This window comes from Alexandromys fortis, unplaced genomic scaffold (genome assembly GCF_014885135.2).
Source record: "Alexandromys fortis isolate MF-2015 unplaced genomic scaffold, M_Fortis_MF-2015_v1.1 scaffold_75, whole genome shotgun sequence".
Classification (NCBI taxonomy): domain Eukaryota; kingdom Metazoa; phylum Chordata; class Mammalia; order Rodentia; family Cricetidae; genus Alexandromys; species Alexandromys fortis.
In genome coordinates this window covers 1,283,104-1,304,691 of record NW_026067956.1, presented here as the reverse complement: position 1 = coordinate 1,304,691, position 21,588 = coordinate 1,283,104, and the positions used below count along the sequence as shown (strand labels likewise).

General features: G+C 37.5%; 1 protein-coding gene across 2 annotated transcripts in view; it reads right to left on the bottom strand.

Moving 5' to 3' along the window:
• Nucleotides 1–21,588, bottom strand: part of Fzd3 (frizzled class receptor 3) — a 74,846-nt gene that overhangs the window by 37,776 nt on the left and 15,482 nt on the right. Inside the window, exons 3-4 of one of the 2 annotated variants that reach the window (XM_050152350.1) lie at nt 13,413–13,609; nt 6,330–7,347 (exon numbers count right to left, since the gene is read on the bottom strand). In XM_050152350.1, the coding sequence (XP_050008307.1) occupies nt 6,330–7,347; nt 13,413–13,609 (1,215 nt within the window). Of the gene's footprint in view, nt 1–6,329; nt 7,348–13,412; nt 13,610–21,588 lie in introns of those variants that run through there. The other variant, XM_050152351.1, reaches the window with a different exon arrangement.

Sequence of the window (21,588 nt, the reverse complement as noted above, 5' to 3'; positions counted from 1 at the left end):
TTTTTTTTTTTAAATTATGTGAATTTCCCATACAGGACAGAGAGATCTCCCTGAAGGGCAACAGATAGTTTGGGTGCTGGAACTGAACTCCACAAGAACAGTATACACTCTTAAACACTAAGCCATCTCTCTTTTCACTTTTTCAATTGTGAAATAAGCACTGCTCTGAGTAAATTTAGGACTAAGTATTCCTTTCGTTAAAAAAAAATTTGGAGACAATATGCCACATATCATAGCCTAACCCTGAATTCTGCATAGCCAAGAATGACCTTGAACTTCTGACCAGCCCAATTCTACTTCAGGGTGCTGGGATCACACACATGTACCAGCAGCAGGTTTACATGCTGTTGGGGATGAAACCCAAGGCTTCATTCTTCCTAGATAAATTCTACCAACTGATACATATCCTTGACTGGCTCCTAAATAATACTTTTTACAGTGTGACTGAATACATATTTAAAAAAATAAATGAACATTCTTACAAAAAAAAATCTGTCAGCATAAGTGTAGGCAGTGAACTTCCATTTTCAGGAAGAACATTCATTTCAAAGATTTTTAAATTAACATATTTAGCTCATCTTGTCCAAATTATAAGCTTATATATATGTAATTTGCATTAAATCCAATTGATATTTTAAACAGTGTGATAAATTACTTTACAAACTAGATTCTTTAGATATTAGAGGCCAACTATCTTCTTCCTTAGCTGCTTTATAGTGTTTGTTATTTAGAGTCTCACTATGCAACCCAGGCTATCTTTAAACACTTGAATTATGGGTGTGAACCGCCCTTCCTGGCTTACACTTTTAGTGTGTTTAATCAAACACATTCAATGCTAATTAGTCTTTCTAAATTACCTGAGGCAGCTACCCATTATTGCTTAAAACCACTTTAAAACTTACCATTAGGAATTATCAAAAGAGCTTCTTGCATGTTCCTTTAGGTTCAATATTATTTCAAAATGAGAATATAGTATCAATGGTGCTCAAGATACCAATGAAATTCTGAATAAAAAGTAATATCCTAACATTTGTATATTAAAAACCATAAAGTAGGATGCTATATGATCATACTTATTAAGGTACTAGAGTAGTCATACAAAGGAAGTAGAATGGTGGGGGCCAGAGATTGTGGGGAGTAAGTGTAGGGTCCCTGTTAAACGTTTAACCTCAGTTTGAGAAAATGAAAACATTTCTGGAAAAAAAAAAAACACTAGGAAGGGTTGCTAATTGTGAATGTACTTGGAATGAGACACTTACAGATGCTTAAATGGGACTGGAGGTCTAGATCAATTGGCAGAGTTTCTCTTTCTCCTTCAGCCCTCTAGCAAGTGCAAAACCCTGAGTCCCATCCCTAGTACTTTACAAACTGGGTCATTCTTGGCTACATAGTGAGTTCAAAGCAAACTTGGCCTACATAAAACACTGCCTTAAAAATAAATAAAAAAGTAAAAGGGTGACTCTTGTGATATGTATTTTTACATGTGATGGAGGAGGGTCATCTGTCTATGTGTTACTTTCATTGGTTAATAAAGAAACTGCCTTGGCCCTTTGATAGGACAGAAAATTAGGTAGGCGGAGTAAACAGAACTGAATGTTGGGAGGAAGAAGACAGTGAGGCAGACGCCATAGCTCTCCTCTCCAAGATGGACGCAGGTTAAGATCCTTCCCAGTAAGCCACCACCTCGTGGTGCTAAACTCATTAATAGAAATGAGTTAATCAAGATGTGAGAGTTAGCCAGTAAGAGGCTAGAGCTAATGGGCCCAGCAGTGTCTAAAAGAATACAGTTTCCATGTAATTATTTCGGGTAAAGCTAGCCAGGTGGTAGGACGTAGCCCACCACTCCTTCTACATACATGCACAGGTGGCCAGCCTTGTAGTCACAAAATGTAGTTTGTACATGTAACTTTTCTTGTTGCTAATGTGACTGTGTATCTTAGCTAGGGTTTCAATTGCTATAAAGAGACACCATGACTATGAAAACCCTTACAAAGGAAAATATTTAACTGGGTGGCTTACAGTTCAGAGGTTCAGTCCATTATCATCATGGTGGAACATGGCAGAGATGCTGGAAAGGTAGCTGGGAGTTCTTTATCTTGTGCTGCCAACACAAAGTGAACTGAGACACTAGGCAGTATCTTGAGCATAGGAGACTTCAAAGTCTGTCCCCACAGTGACATCCTTCCTCCAACAACAAGTCCATACCTACTCCAACAAAACCCTATCTCCTAATAGTGCCACTCCCTGTGAGTTTATGTGGGCCAATTCCATTCAAACTACGTCACTGTGCAAGCAACATAACTTCATGTGCTTTAGAATTAAGCCACACTACATACTTTATGAGGTTACTATGTGTATCAAATGGTATCATAGGCTTTTACCTACCATCAAGTCACTATAACTAGTGAATTCCTTACGGTACTTTATTCTTTGACTATACCAGGTTCAATTCAACATCCAATTTACAAGTGAGATTAAAAACCACTAAATCACAAAGGAATTCATTAGATCGCATTACTATTTAAAAAGAAAGGTTAACATTAATTATGGGAAAAATTAAATAACTGAGAAAAAATTTAAATGTATGCATGCAAGTGTTCTTAACCATGAGATATGAATGTGGAAAATTTATTATACTGTAATAAATGCAGTAATTTAGTTAATACAGTTTCTGTGTGGTTAATTTCAGGTGTAAGCTAGCAGAGCGGCTGAGACAAGCAAAGGGCTCCTCTCCATTCAACAGCACACTTTTAGTCCCAGCACCTGGGAGGCAGAGGCAGGTGGATCTCTGTGAGTTCAAGGCCAGCCTGGTCTACATAGTAAGTTCCAGGACAACCAGTGATACACAGAGAAACTCTGTCAAAAAAAGAAAGGAAGGAAGGAGAGAGGGAGGGAGGGAGGAAACGGCCAAATTCAACCTGAACAAAAATATTTTTTAAAAAACCCTAAAAACCTAACCAAACCAAAAAAAAAACACAAACAGATACTCCAAATCATAAAAGATAAGCCAGAGAAGATATTTGTGATGCAAATAACTGGAAATCAGCAACAGACAGCCACCTATCAGAGCAATGACAAAGTCACAGGGGAGAAGCCACAAGGTCGGTAAGGAGCATCACCTTATTACTAATAAGGGAACATAAACACTAAGGAATTGGGGTAGTACTATAAAAGCTGGCCAAACAAAACAAAACAAAACAAAAAACAAACAACAACAAAAAAAAAACTCTTTGTGTCTAATACACATAAAGGGGAGAAATGTTTGTATATAAATTAAAATAACCACTTGAGTTGAAGATTCTTTTTCCTACAATGCAACAATCACAGAGTTGGGTAAAAACAAACAACAACAACAAAAACCCTATAGAGACCAGGAAGGGAAATTACAAAGAATGTGGGTATATGGATGAAGAAGAGAGGTCATTTTAAATAAATGTAACAGCAGTGTTGGGGACATGAATATGATATTTACACAGTCAGTGCTCATAGCAGATGACAAGAATGTCAGTTCTTCATTTGCTTTGTGGTATATTCAGCACAAACAATGCTTTTTATCTTTGTAAGAAATATTAGTTACTATCTTTAAAACCCGTAATTTATAGGCTAGGGGAAAAACAGTAATTGACCGTCTATTGAATTTCTTATCAGACTTGCTTACTAAAAACCCCTAATATAATTTTCAGACTGAAAAGTAAATAAAAGACATGGTTGACTCTTATCAATTGCTTCCCTATATTACCTAGTACTCAATTATATGTTGTTTTATGGCTGGTGAACGGACAATGGTTGGTTTTAAAACATCAAACCACAAGAAAACAGGAAACTGTCAAATGCCACCGTGTACTCTTGAGCACTGTATGCTAATCTTATCCTCTCCCCAGCACTGCTGTAATTATTTCTCTAAGACACCCTTTCTTCTTTATCTCTGTGCTTACTTACATTTACTTACAGAATATGCTTTCAAAAAAAATTTTTTTTAAAAAGTTCTTTCTCTTAAACATTTCATTGTCTAATAGGAAGAAAAAGATACATGAACAAAGGAAGTGCTTTAACAGTATTTAAGAGACCTGACAGATCGCATTTAGATGCAGAGAAGGCCTTTGACAAAATCCAACATGCTTTCACGATAAAAGTCCTGGAATAGGACTAGGGATACAACGGTAATACCTAAACTTAATAAAGGCAATTTACAGCAAGCCCGCAGCCAACATCAACTTAAACGAGAGAAACTCAAAGCAATTCTATTAAAAAACAGTAACAACACAAATCACTGAACATGGAGTGGTTGAGTTGATGCCTACATGGAGCCTATGTTCTAGTCTCTTTAGTGTGGTAAGAGAAAATGAAGAGAGAAACATGGACATCAACCCAGTCACAAAATCTACAATCTATATTGACTGCAAAATATGCTAAAACAAAACGTGGGAGTAGCCAACCAATGTCTGATTTGACTTAAGGCCCACTCCACAAGGATTACATACCCAACACTGCGTGAATAACTAAGAAGCAGACACTAGATAGCCCAGAGACCTGGGGTAAAACCAAACACTACTGATCTAAAAGAATCAATAAAACGATTCCTAATGATATTCTGTTATACTCATAGATCAGTGCCTTATTAAGTCATCATCAGAGAGATATCTACCGGCAGTAGATGGGAACAGATGTAGAGACACAGCCAGACATTATGTAGAAGGAGAGGAAGTCTAAATTGGCAGTCTCCATCAAATTTCCTGTCTTCCAGAGCTCAGGGAATCACAAGGAAGAGGTAGAAAGATTGTAAGAGACAGAGAGAATGGAGGACACCAGAACAAGGCCCTCTGGAGCAAGTAAGCAAAGTGCTTATGAGCACACATAGACTGAAGCAGCAAGCACAGGGTCTACATGGGTCTGCACCAGGTCCTCTGCATATATATTATAGCTACTAACTATTAGTATTTTATGGGACTTCTCAGTGTAAGAACGAGTGGGTCTCTGATTATTGGTGCCTGCTCCTGGGATTCTTTTCTTCCTGTTAGATTTCCATGTCCATCTTCAATTTGATAGTTTTTGCTTTATCTTATTATATTCTGTCATTTTTGAGTGTTACCTCTTAAAAGCCTGTTCTTTTCTAATGAGAGGCAGAAAGAGAGTAGATCCAAAGAGAAGGGAGGAACTGAGAAGAGTAGAGGGAGGAGAAACTTTAACCAGGATATATGGTATGAAAGTAGAATCCATTTTCAGTAAAAGAAAAGCTCTTGCTCTCAAAGAGTTCACTGGCTAGTAGGAAGGAAAGCTACATGAACACAAGCCCTCTGGTCTGAAATGTGAGAGCTGCAATAGTGTTTAGAGGTCTGAGACCACAGGTCGGGGAGCAGTGAGGTGACAGGTGCACTGCGAAGACAGACACAACGTCAGAACACTTCAGAAAATGCCTTTTGAGGGGCTGAGTGGCCACTCCGCAGTTAAGAACACTCACTGCTCACCTACAGGATTGCTCACAAACATCCATAAACCCAGTTCCAGAGAACCCGACACTGTTTTCTGAACTCCACTGGCACCAGGCAAGCAAGTGGTGTATATAAATATACTCTGGCAAATACACAAAAAATTAAATAAATAATCCTTAAAAAATTAGAAAAGAAAAAGAAAACTCCTTCTAAAAGGAAGAAGATTGGGTACCATCTAGAGGATGGGGTCCTCTGAGTTGTTCTCAGTTACTCTCCTAAGACTAAATTCCAGCTGGTCACACACCAAACATGGGCAAGTCATTAAGTATTTCAAATATTCAAATAAAACAGACATATGAAAATTTAATTTATGGACAGAATCCAAATAAATCATCTTTAAACTTCTTTCTAAATCTAAAATTCTGATTCTATGACTCTTCAAACTCAAAAGTACATTACAAAATATTCTGAATACAAACAAGAAAAAATAATCCCAAGGGAGTTTATTAATTGAATTCTGCTTTTTCTGCAAAACTGTTCAAATTCTTACTAATCTGATGACCAGTGAAATTTCCACAGAAAACGGGACCCTTCTGTCAGAGCTGGAACAGTTTTCTCCCCTATAAATCTTGACTTTCAAAGAACCAGTAAACATTCTGTGGTAATGGAAACAAGTTGTTTTAAGCTCATAGTATGGAAATGTAAATCATCTTTTAAAATGAATGTCTATGCAAATATATGTGTTATATATTTAGTATAATTTACTTATTGCCTTCACTTTAAAACTTTAATATACAGGCTTAAGAGAACTGGGAAGAAAACAACAGACCCGACTACTTATTTTTAGCAATCCTCTTTTCACTATCACACATTCTGAGAATTATACAAGGGTTCCCTTACCTGGTACGGACACGGAATATGATATTCTCTGCAGCGTTCCTGTATCCACGTTGTTTCCCAGATGCCACGGTAAGCTTGCTCGTAAAAGTAACATCCAATTACAACCAAGAGTGGTACAAGGTAAAGAATGCTGAAAACACCAATCCGGATCATGAACTTCACTAACTTATCTTGGTTTTCCTTTTCTAATGGGATCTCAATCCGAACTCTTTTTAGGGATATAATGCCGGCTAAGAGGAGAGAAACCCCAACTACCACATACAGGCAGAGGGGAGCGAGAACAAAATATCTTAACGCATCAACATCGTAGAGGCCGACAAAACACACGCCACTAATATTGTCACCTTCAATTTTATTCATCGCTAAGAGGATGATAGTTAGAGTTCCAGGGATGCCCCAGGCACTGGCATGAAATAGTAATGCTTTCTTCTCAATAGCTTCACTACCCCACTTTGGCACAGCTGCTAAAAACCATGTGATGGTAAGAATTACCCACCATACACTGCCAGCCATAGTGAAAAAATAGAGTACCATAAAAAGCATGGTACAGGCTTTATTGTGAGATCCTTGTGTCACTGTGGAAGCCTTATACTGTGCAGGGCTAGATGCGTTGCAGGCTACTCGGTCCTCAAGCAAAAAGCCAATGAAGAAAATTAATGACACCATCATGTAGCAGACCGCATAAAATATGATAGGTCTTTCAGGGTAACGGAATCTCGTGACATCAATCAAAAAGGTTAAAAAAGTAAACAAGGTGGCAGAGAGGCAAATGATTGAAATCAGTCCTATGAAATAGCGAGCAAATGACAGCTCTTCTCTCCTGAAGTACATATTGGGACATGGTGGGGAACAGTCTCGCACGTGCAAAAAGGAATAGCCAAGATCAGGATCAATTTTCAACTCTCGGGGACACCAAAAACCATAATCCCTCTGTACTGCAACTGGGGCACCTTCAGTTGGATCTCCAACTAAATTCAAATCCACAAGTCGGGGATATGGCTCATCACAATCGGGAAACCTAAAAAATAAAAGATGATAACCATTTACTTTCATGTAAGTCTGCCGGACGTTACTTAACAATTTCAAATTCTAAATTTAGTACCTGTGACCTCAACTATTCCTACCACTTGTGGTAAATAAAAATAAAGAAAATGAGGGGCTGGAGAGATGGCTCAGTAGTTTATAGAGCACTGGCTGCACTTCCAGAGGACCTGGGTTCAATTTCCAGCACCCACATGGCAACTCACAACTGTCTGTAACTCTAGTTCTAGAGTTCTGACACCATCACACAGACATTACACACAGGCAAAACACAAATGAACATAAAATAAAAATAAATTTTATATATTTAAAAACATATTCAACAACAACAAAGAATGGCATATTGTGGGGAGGCTTCAAGCATATTTTAAGTGACAGTCTTAAATTAAATTTGTTTTACCATTAAAACAGTCAAATCAGCCATCAATGATAAACAACATATATATGGAATATTTATTTAGTACAGTCTTTATGGTTTCCAAATGTGAAATGTGTGTGTGTCTGTCTGTATCAAAAAGAACAGCAGATAAAAGTTTGAACTTAAGATTTAAAAATCTTCCTTAAATGCATGGTCCATGGTGTTGTGAGCTAGATTAGTAATAAACAACCTCACAGATGACTTTTAAATCTTGTGTGCACTCTCTAAATATCTTCGGGGGAGGAAATGCTGGGATTAGAACCCAGGGCTTTTATGAATGCTGAGCAAGCACTCTGGATGCCCCTAGTCCAGTCTCTGCTTATGTTACTGGGTAACTAAAGAGCATTTCAGGGCTTTAATGTCACCGAGCTTTCCCACTATCCTGACAACTTCTCTTCAGCCCACTGTATCCTGTAATTCATTTACTTCCAAACACAAATGTGCATAAAATTAATAACATTTTAAAAGGAAAATTCTATGTACCGATCACCACAAATCATATTTCAGAAAGCTATCAATGTCCCTCTTAGGACTCCTTTCATTATATCTTGTGTATTATATTTTCATTTAACTCTATTAAAAAATTTTCCTTCTTGCTGGGCAGTCATGCACACACCTTTAATTCCAACATTCCGGAGGCAGAGACAGGTGGGTCTTTGTGATATCCAGGACAGCCAGGGTTACACAGAGAGATCCTGTCTCAAAAACAACAACAACAACAAAAACAAACAAACAAAAAAATTCTTCTTAGTTTCTTCAACGACCCAGTCATCATTTTATAGTGTGTTATTGTTTAATATGCATGGGTCTGTGTATTTCATAGTTTCTCTAGGTGCTGATTTCTAGCTTTAATCATTGTAATCAGATAGAATACAAGCTATTATTTCAATTTTCCTATTTTGCAGAGATTTGCTTTGTGAGACTCCAGAGAAAGTACTAAAGAAAGCAATAACGAACTCTGTGAAGAACCGTAACACAAGGGACACATGAGAAGAGGATCCAACAAAGAAACAAGACTGACTGGTTTGACAGAGTAGAGCACCATAGCCCAGAAATGATGTTCTAAACACACAAGGACAGGAGGGCAAGCTGATAAATAAAGGTGAGATATAGGTTTAAGTAAATGCCAGAACCAGAATCTTAACTCTTAAATTTGTCTCAAATATCTCAATTTCAACATGTCTACATTTTCTTTTATTTTCTCCTCTGTGAGTTATCTTTGTTCAGCTTTCATGAACTCAGTCCCTATATCCAATTATTATGAACTCAGCTGCTGTCTCTAACTACCTTCAGCTTCATCCCATTATCACTACTTCACCTGGCTCTGCTTTTAACTTATTTTTTAAATGCATTAGCCATGTTCCAACTGATCTTCCTTCATGCATTTTTGCTCAGCTTGAATTACTTTCTGCTACCTCTTAGCTTTGATTACTCAGGCTGAGTTACACGAATATATTTATTTAACAGGCATAAATTCAACAAATACTGAGTGTCTTCAGTGTGTCAGACTCCTCTAGATGCTGAAGACAAGCAGCAAATTGAACAAAGTCCTTGTTCTTATGGGTCTAAACTTCTATCAGCAAAGGTGCTGATGGTAACAAGAGAAAATTTCTTTACCAGGACAAGTAGCTACAAATAACAAAAAGAATAAGTATAGTTTGACAATTAAATACACAGCATAATTAGTTTATAAGAAATGGCTTACAGCAGTCCATTTGGAGATCTGATTAAGTACAAAGAAAAAAAAATAAAGTAAAATTATCAACAAAAGTATTATTCCAAGTGAGATGTAACAAAGTTTATACTAAATGATGAAAAACATAAAGAGGCTGAGGAAGAAACCAAGGATGTCCATGAAACTGAGTGAGTCCTATGGTCTGAATGCCCCCAAATCTCATGTGTTGGGACTTAGTCCTCACTGTGGTAGTATCAGTTACGAAGGCAAGGCCCTCATGGATTTGACTTCAGGGAGAGTTTGCCCTTTCGCTTCCTAGTCCTTCTGTCATTCGAGGACATGGTATATTCCTCTATCAGATACTGCCAGATTACACTCAAAAGTACTTTGAAGGAGAACTGAATAGTCTAATGAAAACCATTAAGTAACCTACATGATTATCAATAGGAAGACAGCTAAGTACTTTTCAGATATTAACACAATTAACCATCAGGTATTACTTTTAAATCAGTAATTTCAAAAAATGAACCAAACACACATATGAACGCATGTGTATGTGTAATATATAAAACCAAACATGTGCATAATTAATAATTAATTTACCATGATATTTACCTCACCTTGGGGAGAAAAAAAAGGAATGTGAGCAAGACAAGGACCAACAAAATACACAGCTGCACTATAGAGCCCCCAACCCCACCCTACCTTACTCTAGACTGGGTCTCAATATGTAGCCTAGGCTGGCCTCAAACTCACAATCCTCCTACTTCAGCTTCCCAAATGCTGGGATTATAAGCATATGCCATTAAGCTCAGCTTGTATCTACAGTGTTTTATTTCTTAAAAGAAGATCTGATACAAGATTAACTCAAAAATAACAGTAGCCCTTCTGTACACAGATGATAAAAGGGCTGAGGAAGAAATCAGAGAACAACACCCTCACAATAGCCACAAATAGCATAAAATATCTCAGAGTAACTCTAACCAAATAAGTGGGAGACTTGCATGACAAGAACTTTAAATCTTTGAAGAAAGAAATTGAAGAAGACACCAGAAAGTGGAAAGTTCTCCCATGCTCTTGGGTAGGCAGAATTAATATAGTAAAAATGGCAATCTTACCAAAAGCAATCTACATATTCAATGCAATGCCCATCAAAATTCCAGAAAAATTCTTCAAAGACGTCAAAAGAACAGTACTCAACTTCATATGGAAAAGCAAAAAACCCAGGATAACCAAAACAATCCTGTACAATAAAAGAACTTCTGGAGGCATCATAGTCCTTGACTTCAAACTCTACTACAGAGCTACAGTACTGAAAACAGCCTGGTATTGGCATAAGAACAGACAGGAGGACCAATGGAACTGAATAGAAGAGCTGAATATCAATTCACACATCTTCGAACACTTGATCATTGATAGAAGCAAAAAAAAAAATCAAATGGAAAAAAGAAAGCATGTTTAACAAGTGGTGCTGGCATAACTGGATATCAACATGTAGAAGAATGAAAATAGACCCATATCTATCACCATGCACAAAACTCAAGTCCAAATGGCTCAAAGACCTCAACATAAAGCCAGTCACACTGAACCTTATAGAAGAGAAGGTGGGAAGTACACTTGAATGCATTGGCACAGGAGACCACTTCCTAAATATAGCCCCAGCAGCACAGACACTGAGAGAAACAATAAATGGGACCTCCTAAAACTGAAAAGCTCTGTAAAGCGAAGGACACAATCAACAAGACAAAACGACAGCCTACAGAATGGGAAAAGATCTTCACTAACCCCATATCAGACAGAGGTCTGATCTCCAAAATATACAAAAAATTCAAGAAATTGGACACCAAAAGATCACATAACCCAATTAAAAAAAATGGGAGTACAGACCTAAACAGAGGACTCTCAACAGAGGAATCTAAAATTGCTGAAAGACACTTAATAAATGTTCAACATCCTTAGTCATTAGAGAAATGCAAATCAAAACAACTCTGAGATTCCATCTTACACCTGTAAGAATAGCCAAGACCAAAAACACTGATGACAACTTATGCTGGAGGAGGTTGTGGGGAAAAGGGAACACTTCTGGTGGGAATACAAGCTGGTACAGCCCCTTTGGATGTCAGTGTGGTGATTTCTCAGAAAATTAGGAAACCACCTTTCTCAAGATCCAGTAATACCACTTTGGTATTGAGCTCAATCCTGCCACAAGGACATGTGCTCAACTATGTTCATAACAGCTTTGTGTGTCATAACCAAAACCTGGAAACAATCTAAATGCCCCTCGACTGAAGAATGGATAAGGAAAATGTGGTACATTTACACAATGGAGTACTACACAGCAGAAATAAATAAATAAATAAATAAATAACCAGCTTGAATTTTGCAGGCAAATGGATGAAGCTAGAAAACATTATTTTGAGTGAGGTAACCCAGACACAGAAAGACAATTAACACATGTACTCTCTCATAGGTGGTTTTTAAACATAAAGCAAATAAAGTCAGCCTACAAACCACAATCCCAGAGAATTTAGACAACAATGAGGACACTAAGAGAGACTTACATAGATCTAATCTACATGGGAAGTAAAAAGTAGAAAAAGACAAGATCTCCTGAGTAAATTGGGAGCATGGGGACCTTGGGGAGGGTTGTAGGGGATAGGGGAGAGCCAGGGAGGGGAGCTAAATAAATATCAATAAAAAAATGTAAAAAAATAAATAAATAAAAGAATGCTGGGCAGTGGTGGCGCACAACTTTAATCCTAGCACTCAGGAGGCAGAGACAGGCAGATCTTTGTGAGTTCGAGGCCAGCCTGATCTGTAAGAGCTAGTTCCAGGATAGGCTCCAAAGCTACAGAGAAACTTTGTCTCAAAAAACCAAAAATAAATAAATAATAAATAAAAGATCTGAAGACAAATGTTACAAAATGCCGAGACAGCAAAAAGGCAGATCATAATGAATACATAAATATTCCCTTATTATTCTGCATTACTGAAATATTTCAGAAAATAAAAGGTATGTTATATAACATACTATACTATTGCTATTAATAGTGCTCATTCCTACAGCACTATAGAAATGACTGCTAAACAAATCTTTAAATCTTCTGTAACAGCTCACAGTCTGTGTGTTAGATAAGATTTGAAAAGCACCCAAAATTTTCTCAACTGGGTGTTAATGTGTGATTAAAAAAAATCAAAGAAACAAAATTGACACAACAGCCTTAGACATCAGCACATCTATATCAAAGGCATTTAAGCTGTTATAATGGCAGTCATGAGTAATTCTTTTCTTATCTATATTTTCTTTTTGTTTGTTTTGGTTTAGACAGGGTTTCTCTCCATAGTCCTGGCTGTACTGGAACTCAAATTCTGTAGACCAGGCTGGCCTTAAGATCTACCTGCCTCTGTTTCCCAAGTGCTGGAATTAAAGGCGTACACCACCACTGCCTGGCTTCTAATTTTTCATGAATGTCATTACTTCTAAAAAAACAGAAAAGTAGGGCTGGAAAAATGGCTCAGAGGTTAAGAGCACTGATTGTTCTTCCAGAGGTCCTGTGTTCAATTCCCAGCAACTACATGGTGGCTCATAACCATCTGTAATGAAATCTGGTGCCCTCTTCTGACCTGCAGGCACACATGCAGACAGAACACTGTAAACAAAATAAAATAAATCTTTAAAAAAAAAAAAAACAGAGAAGTATTTTAAAGGTAGAAAAGAAAATCAACCAAATGTCCTATTTATATAATTCTTAATTCTTTTCAATTTCTTCACAGAAATTCCTTTTTCCTATCATTTTCATTTACTTCTTCCCAATTCTTATGAAAAATAAGACAATGAAACTGTGCTCAACATTTGTATACACATCCATACATTTAAAAACGCCAACAACCCTACTCTTTAAAATAGATTAAAAAGAAAACACACATAAGCATGAAAAATGACCCATACCTACTGCATTCCATATCTTCAGGCCAAGGAACACCAAACATCTCCATGAGCTTTGAACACTCGCTATAGGCACGCTGACACAGCCTACGACAGGGAAGTGTGACGCGTCCATATTCCATACAGATAGGGGCATAGAGTGCACAAAGAAATGGCCGGAAATCCCGAGAACAGTCCAGATTCACCATAGGGTGGAATGGCTAGGAAAAAGTCAAAATTGAATAATTAGATAAAGAGTTTTAGATAAGTCAAGTGTTTGTTAATAACTCTAGTTTCTGTTTTTATTAATCTTTAAAAAATTTCTCAAAGTAATTAATATTTCTAAGATTTTTTTTTAAATAAAATGTCCCCCGAATCACTTCTCAAGAGTCTAGTTTGGTTAAATCCAAGGACTATGACAAAACTGATAAATCCCTGTATATATTTAATGTTAAAGGTAATATTAATGAAGAAGCAGGCAGGGAATTACTAATAATACAATCCATTTTACATAAGAAAAAGAAAAAACTATATAAAATATGCACTAAAGCTCAAGAATGATTACAGCTTTATTATTTGGTGGTAGGGCTGCATGGATTTTAATTTTCTTTTATGTATTTCAATTAACACCTATCAAAAAGCAAATTAGCAGCAGCAAGGGGATCTGGGAAGGGTAGAAGACAGGTAGTTACACTGCAAAGGATGGAAGTGGGAAAGGCCTATCCATCTTTTTTTTTTTTTCGAGACAAGATTTCTCTGTTGCTTTGGAGCCTGTCCTGGAACTCTAGCTCTTGCAGACCAGGCTGGCCTCGAACTCACAGAGATCCGCCTGCCTCTGCCTCCCAAGTGTTGTGCCACCATCACCCAGCAGCCTATCAATAGTAACCACACAGTAAAAGAGTGTACTTCTCAATTGAGAGAAGGTCTCTCACCTTTTGCTGATCAATTCTTTTTTTTTCCTTAACATAAAAACCCCAAACTTCTAAACAATTCTTTAAAAAAAAAAGTTTTTATGGTTTATTTAACTTTATTTTATGTGCATTGGTGTGAAGGTGTCAGATACCCTGGAACTAGGTCTTCAGACAGTTGTGAGCTGCCATGTATGTGGGTGCTGGGAATTGAACCCGAGTTCCTCTGGAAGAGCAGTCAGTGCTCTTAACCAGAGCCATCTCTCCAGCCCCTATGATTCTTTATACTGAAATCAAATGTTGTAAATACAGCTAATGCTGTAACTTGATACTAAGTTAATAAAAAGAAAATTGTGGTCCCAAACATAAAACTAGGCTAAGATACCTACTGTAACCAAAGAAACAGATTGCCCTCTCTTATGACTGGAGAGGGGTGGGGGAAAGGGTGGAGGGGGGGAGTGGGGGAAGTGGGAGGAAGGGAGAAAGTGGGAATTTTGATTGGTATTATTTATAAAGTAAAAAAAGAGGAAGAAAAAAATGCCAACTCTTCCCATAAATCATCTCTAAGATTTAATGAAATCTTTTTTATGTATGAAGTCCTGTGTTTGATCCTAGCCCATCAAATATTCACTTACTCACAAACTTAGCATGATTAGTAGACAAAAGCAAGATTTTTCTACATCTTAAGAGTATAGTGTTTTAAACAAATGGCGCTTCAATTAATGCATATTCATAAGTCAAAAATTAGCCTTGCCCTATACAAAAATTATCTCAAAATTTACCATCGATTTTAATATAAAACATAAAACATGATTAAAAAGGTAACGGCAAAGCTTTTACACACATTCTCTTATATACAGACAAGTGAGTGTATATCAAAACTGGTAAAGGAGAAACTCTAAGACACTAAGACAGATGCTGGTAGCAGGAACTGAGGTATAGTTGTGATAGGTCTGACCACGGCTTTGTTCAGAACTGTGGACTTCATGAGTATGGATTAGAAAGGCAGCTGAATGCATTTAGTGGGGCTTAATGGAAGACAGTGGTGCTGAGGGTATGTCTTAGGGTTTCTATTGCTGTGAAGAGATACTAGGGCCACAGTAAATCTTATATATGAAAACATTTAACTGGGGCTGGCTTACAGTTTCAGAGATTTAGTCCATTATCATCATAGTGGGACATGGCAGCGTGCAGGCAGACACGGTGCTGGAGAAGGAACTGAAAGTTCTACATCTTGATCCGATGTACTCTGATCACAGTTTGAGCAAAGGAGACCTCAAAGTTCTCCCCAAACTTCCTCCAACAAGGCCACACATACTCCAACAAAGCCACGCCTCCTAATAGTGCCCCTCCCTGTGGGAACCATTTTCTTTCAAACCACCACAGGGTGATTTGAACTGTGAAGGCCTGGTTTAAGAGATTTCAGAGAAGAATTTTAGCATGTTGCCTAAGATTGTCCTTTGTGATATTCTGGTGAAGAATGTTGCTGCTTTTTGCCCTTTTTCAAAAAGTCAGCCTTCAAAAAGTGAAGAATTTTGGATTAATTGTACTGGCAGGGAAATCTCAAAATACACTAGTATAGACTCTGTCATGTCGTTACTGGTGTTGACTCTTGTGAAGATTTATATTGAAAAGGAGCAAGCTAGGCAAGAAAAAATACAAAATATACATCTTGAGGGTGAAAGTGGCACACCAGGAAGTGAAATGTAGCTCAATGTTTCCAAGGAAATAAACAGATTAAAAAATGGAATAAAGGGAGTGGTGGCCTCAGGGCAAGACCCTATCCAGCTAAGCTTCCAATTTGGGGAAAGGAACTGAAGAACAGTTTAGGTCCAGGCATAGTGGTGCACATCTTTAAACTCAGCACTCAGAAGGCAGAGGCTGGTGGATCTCTGAGTTTTGAGGCCAGCTGGTCTACAGAGCAAATTCCAGAACAGCCAGGCTTAGGCGGTGAAGTAAATCATCGAAAACTGAAAGCTGGTGAAGATGTAATTGAACAAGCAGCAGAACTTGGCACCTTAGGCTACGTGGCTCTAGCGTTAAGAGTCCAAGGATAGAACAAGAGGGTTGTGGAATTTCCTCTATGACTAAGAAAAGTTGCCGAGGCCAGGCATGTGGCAGGGGTATCCCTGAATGGGGAGGCCTAGAGAGGCTATTGCGTGAAGCTGTGATGTGTAAGCCTGGATTGCTTTGGAGACCCCAAGATACTGGAGATGCCAGAGTTGTTGAGGCCTGCCAAGAAAAGCTGCTAACAAGGAATGGAATAAGCCGAAGAAGAAGTGTGCTGTGGTCAACAAAGATAAAAGGAGTTGGAGATCTGAAAAGCATTTTGACATCAGGCATGGAGATGCAAGTTTGGAGTTTGCCCAGTTGGCTTTTGATCTTGCTTTGGTCCAGTATTCCTTCCTTCTTCCTTTCCTTTCTTTTTTTTTTTTTTTTTTTTTTTTTTTTTTTTTTTTTTGAGACAAGGTTTCTCTGTTTAAGAGCCCCTAGCTGTCCTGTAACTAGTTCTGTAGATCAAGCTGGCCTTGAACTCTGCCTCCCGAGTGCTGGGATTAAAGGCCTGCACACCACCGCCTGGCTTGGCCCAGTATTTCTTCATTATCCTCCCTTTCCTCTATTTTGGAACAGTAATGTATATCCTGTGCCATTATATGTTAGAGTATGATTTTTTGACCTTATAGGGAATTACAGTTAAGAGATTGCATGAATCTCAGAAAAAAAACTTTGAACTTTTAAACACTATTGAGACTGTGAGACTGTAAAGTTTTGAAGTTGAACTAAATGTATTTAGTATTATGTTATGGTTATAAGCCTATGGGGACCAGGAAGTGGAATGTAGTGGTTTGGATAGGTATGGCCCCACAGAGACTAGCTTGACCTTCAGAAAGTGGCACTATTAGTTGTGGCCTTGTTGGAGGAAGTGTGTCACTGTGGGGTGGGCTTCACATCCTGTTGCCTGTGGATCAAGATGCATAACTCAGCTACCTTCCCAGCACTATGTCTGCCTGCATGCTGCCACATTTCCCATCGTGACATTAAGGGACTAAACTTCTGAAACTACAAGCCTCATCTAAATGTTTTCCTTTGTAAGAATTGCTGTGGTCCTCTGGAAATCAGTATGTATGATGGTTTCTCAGAAAATTGGGAATCAATCTACCTCAAGGCCCGGCAATACTATTCTTGGGCATATACTCAAAGGATGCTCACTTAGACCACAAGAACATTTACTCAACTATGTTCATAGCAGCATTATTTGTAATAGCCAGAACCTGGAAACAATCTAGATGCTCCTTAACCAAAGAATGGATAAAGAAAATGTGGTACATTTACATAATGGAGTACTACTCAATGGTTAAAAAAAAATGACATCTTGAAAATTACAGGCAAATGAATGGAACTAGAAAATACCATCCTGAGTGAGGTAACCTAGACATAGAAAGACAAACACAGTATGTACTCATTCATAAGCAGATATGAGACACAAAATAAAGGATAACCAGCCTATAGTCCTCAACCCCAGAGAGGCTAGGAAACAAGGCGGACCCTAAGAGAGACAGACTTATATGGATACCCCTGGGAAGAAGAAACAGACAAGCTCTTCTGAGAGGGAGAAAGCAGAGAAAGAGAAAATGGTAATACATTAGCACAAGGTGACAAGTTCTTAGAAATGAAACTCAAAATATTCTTAAAGTGTGTATGGCAGGGGGTGTTAAACTGGACTTCATTGCAACAGTAAAGTACTGAGGTGGAGGGATGGCTCAGTCATTAAATGTTAGTGTCACAACCAAAAGACTAATAGAAAATTCTTGTTCTCATAAAGACTCTGCTAAAAAGATGAAAAGACAACTTTCAAACTAGGATACACTATTTGTGTATCTTATACCACACAAAAGATTTTATTTTATTTTGTTTTAGGTGGGTTAGGTATTTTGAGACAGGATCTTACCACATAGCCCAGGCTGGTCCCACCTCAGCCTCCAGGTAGTGGGATTATAGTTAGAAGGGATTTGTATCTAGTATATATAAATAACTCAGGGGCTAGCAAGAGACCTGAGCACATAAAGGCAATTGCTGAGTAAACCTGGGAACCTGAGTGAGAGTCCCCAGAATCTATCCCACATAAAGAAGGAGAACTGACTCCTAAATATCATTATTTGGTTTTCACAATCATACTGTGTACACCCCTCCACACACAAAGTAATAATAACAAGTAAAAGTTTTACTCAAGACTCCAAAGTAAAATATAAGAGACTAGGAGAAGGGAGAAAGGGTTATAATGGGGGTGTGGTAATAGAGTACACAGTCGTTAAAGTTGAAAGGTGAATACTGGGAGGTGGAAGGACATGGAGAGGGAGAAAAAGAGAAGATTCAGCAAAAACAATGAAATCTGTTATTTTACAGCTAATTGAAACTTTTTTAACAAAGTGGAAAATTTAATCAGAAAATAAGCATAAAGCATAGTTACTTCAACAAACAAAATGCACATGAAATAGTACTACATATATACTTGCATTGCCATAGACAAAAACAGTGGTAATACAAAATAGTGGCAAGAACACAGAGAAAAACAGTAAGACTATATCCTACAGGGAGGAATGTAAAATGGGTTTACAACCACTACGATTTCTTAAAACCCAATCACATTCCTGGTCCTTTATCCCAGAGAAATGACAAGTTATGTCCACACAAAAACTTGTCACAAATGTCTACATGACTTTTATTTGTAATAGCAAAGACCTGGAAAATATATGCATCTTTCAATGTTGACTAGGTATCATAATTTTATAAAACAGTAAGATTAGAGCAGGAAATAGAAAAGGGATATATGCAATTGCTGTGTACTATTTAGGCAACTTCCTAAACATATAATTATTTAAAATCTAAAGGCAAAATTAACAGCACTTGGGAGGCAGAGGCAGGCAGATCTCTACAAGTGTGAGGCCAGACAGGTCTACACAGCAAGGTTCAGGTCAGTTAGGACTACATAGTGTGACACTGTCTTAAAAAACAAACAAACAAAAACCTACATTCACATGCTGATGATATATGTACATATATGACAAACATGTATATATATGTATGGTAATAAGCAAAATGTAAACCATATGATGGGGTATCTTTGTTTATATGTTTATCAAAATTTCCACCTGTGAATACCATCATATGTTATAAAAATTTATCTTAATGACTACTTTGTGTTTGCAATGAATTACAAATACCTTGAGCTAGTTTTGCTGACATTAGCACAGTACAACAGGCACTGTTCAAAGTACCTTGCATATGTTATTTCAATTTCACAATTCCATATTGCAAACACAGAATGCTAACTTGTCTAAGGTCATACAACTATAAACATGACTCCAAGTTCGGTCAAACCTTGACATTTTTACCCACATCCCTTATACTTAACCAATGTTTCACTTAATCTCTATGCTTTAGTTTCCCCTTTTATAAAATGGTCTTAACACAAACAGAACATAACTAACAATTGTAAATGGAGACTGTATTTTCATTTCTTGGCCACCCAGACCCAAATAATCACACAAAAACTGGATTAATTATAACACTGGCTGATGGCTCAGGCATATTTCTAGCTAGCTCTTACATCTTAAGTTATCCCATTCCTATTATTTTGTATTTTACCACAAGGTTCGTGGTTTGTTACCTCTTGCTTCTGGGGCATCTACATGGCATCTCCCTGAGTCCACCTTCTTTCTTCCTCTATCTCTGCTTGGATTTCCTGTCTTGCTATATTCTGCCTTGCTATAGGCGAAAGCAGCTTCTTTATTAACCAATGGTAATAAAACATTCACAGCATACAGGGAGCCCCACATCAAATGACACTCATAAATAAGATAGGGAATGATTTCAAGAATAGTATGTCTATAGCAGACTGATTTGATTCCCTGTTTTCAACTATCAAACGAAGAACTCGGCTGGAATATTTTTTAAATGCCAAACAAAGTAGGTAACATCAAAATTGTGATTCTAGGTAAAAGAAAACAGATATTTAAAAAGTAGATACAGTGTGCCTGGTGCAATGGCTCAGCAGGTAAGAACACAGTTGCTACTGCAGAGGACAGAGTTCAGTTTCTGTTACCCACAACAGGCAGCTCACAACAGCCCATAGGTGCAGCACCAGGAGATCTGATAACCACTTCTTGCTTCTATGGGCACTGTACTCATGCGTATAAACCTACAATACACATACATATAACTAAAAATGTAGATGCTGTATGAGCCCATGTCTATAAAACGTTAGAATGCACACTAACTCATAAGGACAGAGCACATTTGCCATGGCTGGAAGCGTGAGTATAGAGGTGGCCCAAAAAGGGTCGTAAGGCTTCTGATGTGACAGAAATGGTCTACACTTTGATAACAGTGAGGGTATCTTAGGAGCTGTTAAAACTCACCAAAGGAAACACTTTAAATAAGTGCAGTTTGTTATACATAGTACAACTCAATAAAGCTGTTATAAAAACAAAGTATTAATACTTTTAAAATAAGCAAATAACCTTAACATTTTTAACCTCAGCAAAATATATATTAAATGATGTGGCCTGGACACTTAGGTTGAGAACACATCTATAACACAAGGAACAGTACTCACAATCTATGAAATATAGAAAGGAACTTGGCTGACTGAATTCTAAATGATTCTTCCTGAGTGTTTCTCTAAGCAGTGATGTTTTTATTCCCTAAATCAAGGCTGGAGTAAGGAAGTTTACAAACTGGAAAGTACTTTCTAAAACTAGATTTCTAATTTCTACAACAAAGGTGCACTGCATGGACCCTTACATTCTTTGTTTAAATTCAAATCAACCAAGTCTTTGTACTCCCATTCTTTCTTCTCTCAAATTTCTATTCGTTCCCATAGCAACCTGCTAACTGACAAGCCTTCAGGCATAACAACAGTTCAAGCTTAGGAAGGGTGTGAAAAGGGGACAGTGTCAAAGGCCAAAATCTGACTCAGGAGAATCAGAATTCCAATCTTTGTCACTGTACAAAGGGCCTGGTAACCATAGAAACTGTGCCATACTGGGTTTGGGAATAGCATGATTAAATTCGCAAAATGTGAACCAATGTGGAACAGCCTTGAAAATTCAAAACTGCTATTCATAGCTACTTTAGATCCAACTGTAATAAGTTATTCCAAACAACTTATAAAAGGAATTTTATGTAAGTAGAACTATAAAAGACTATTAAAAAAAAAAAAAAAACAAAAACAAAGCAAAGCGAAACAAAACCAAAAACCCAATCCAAATTAATAAAAAAAAAACAAGCCT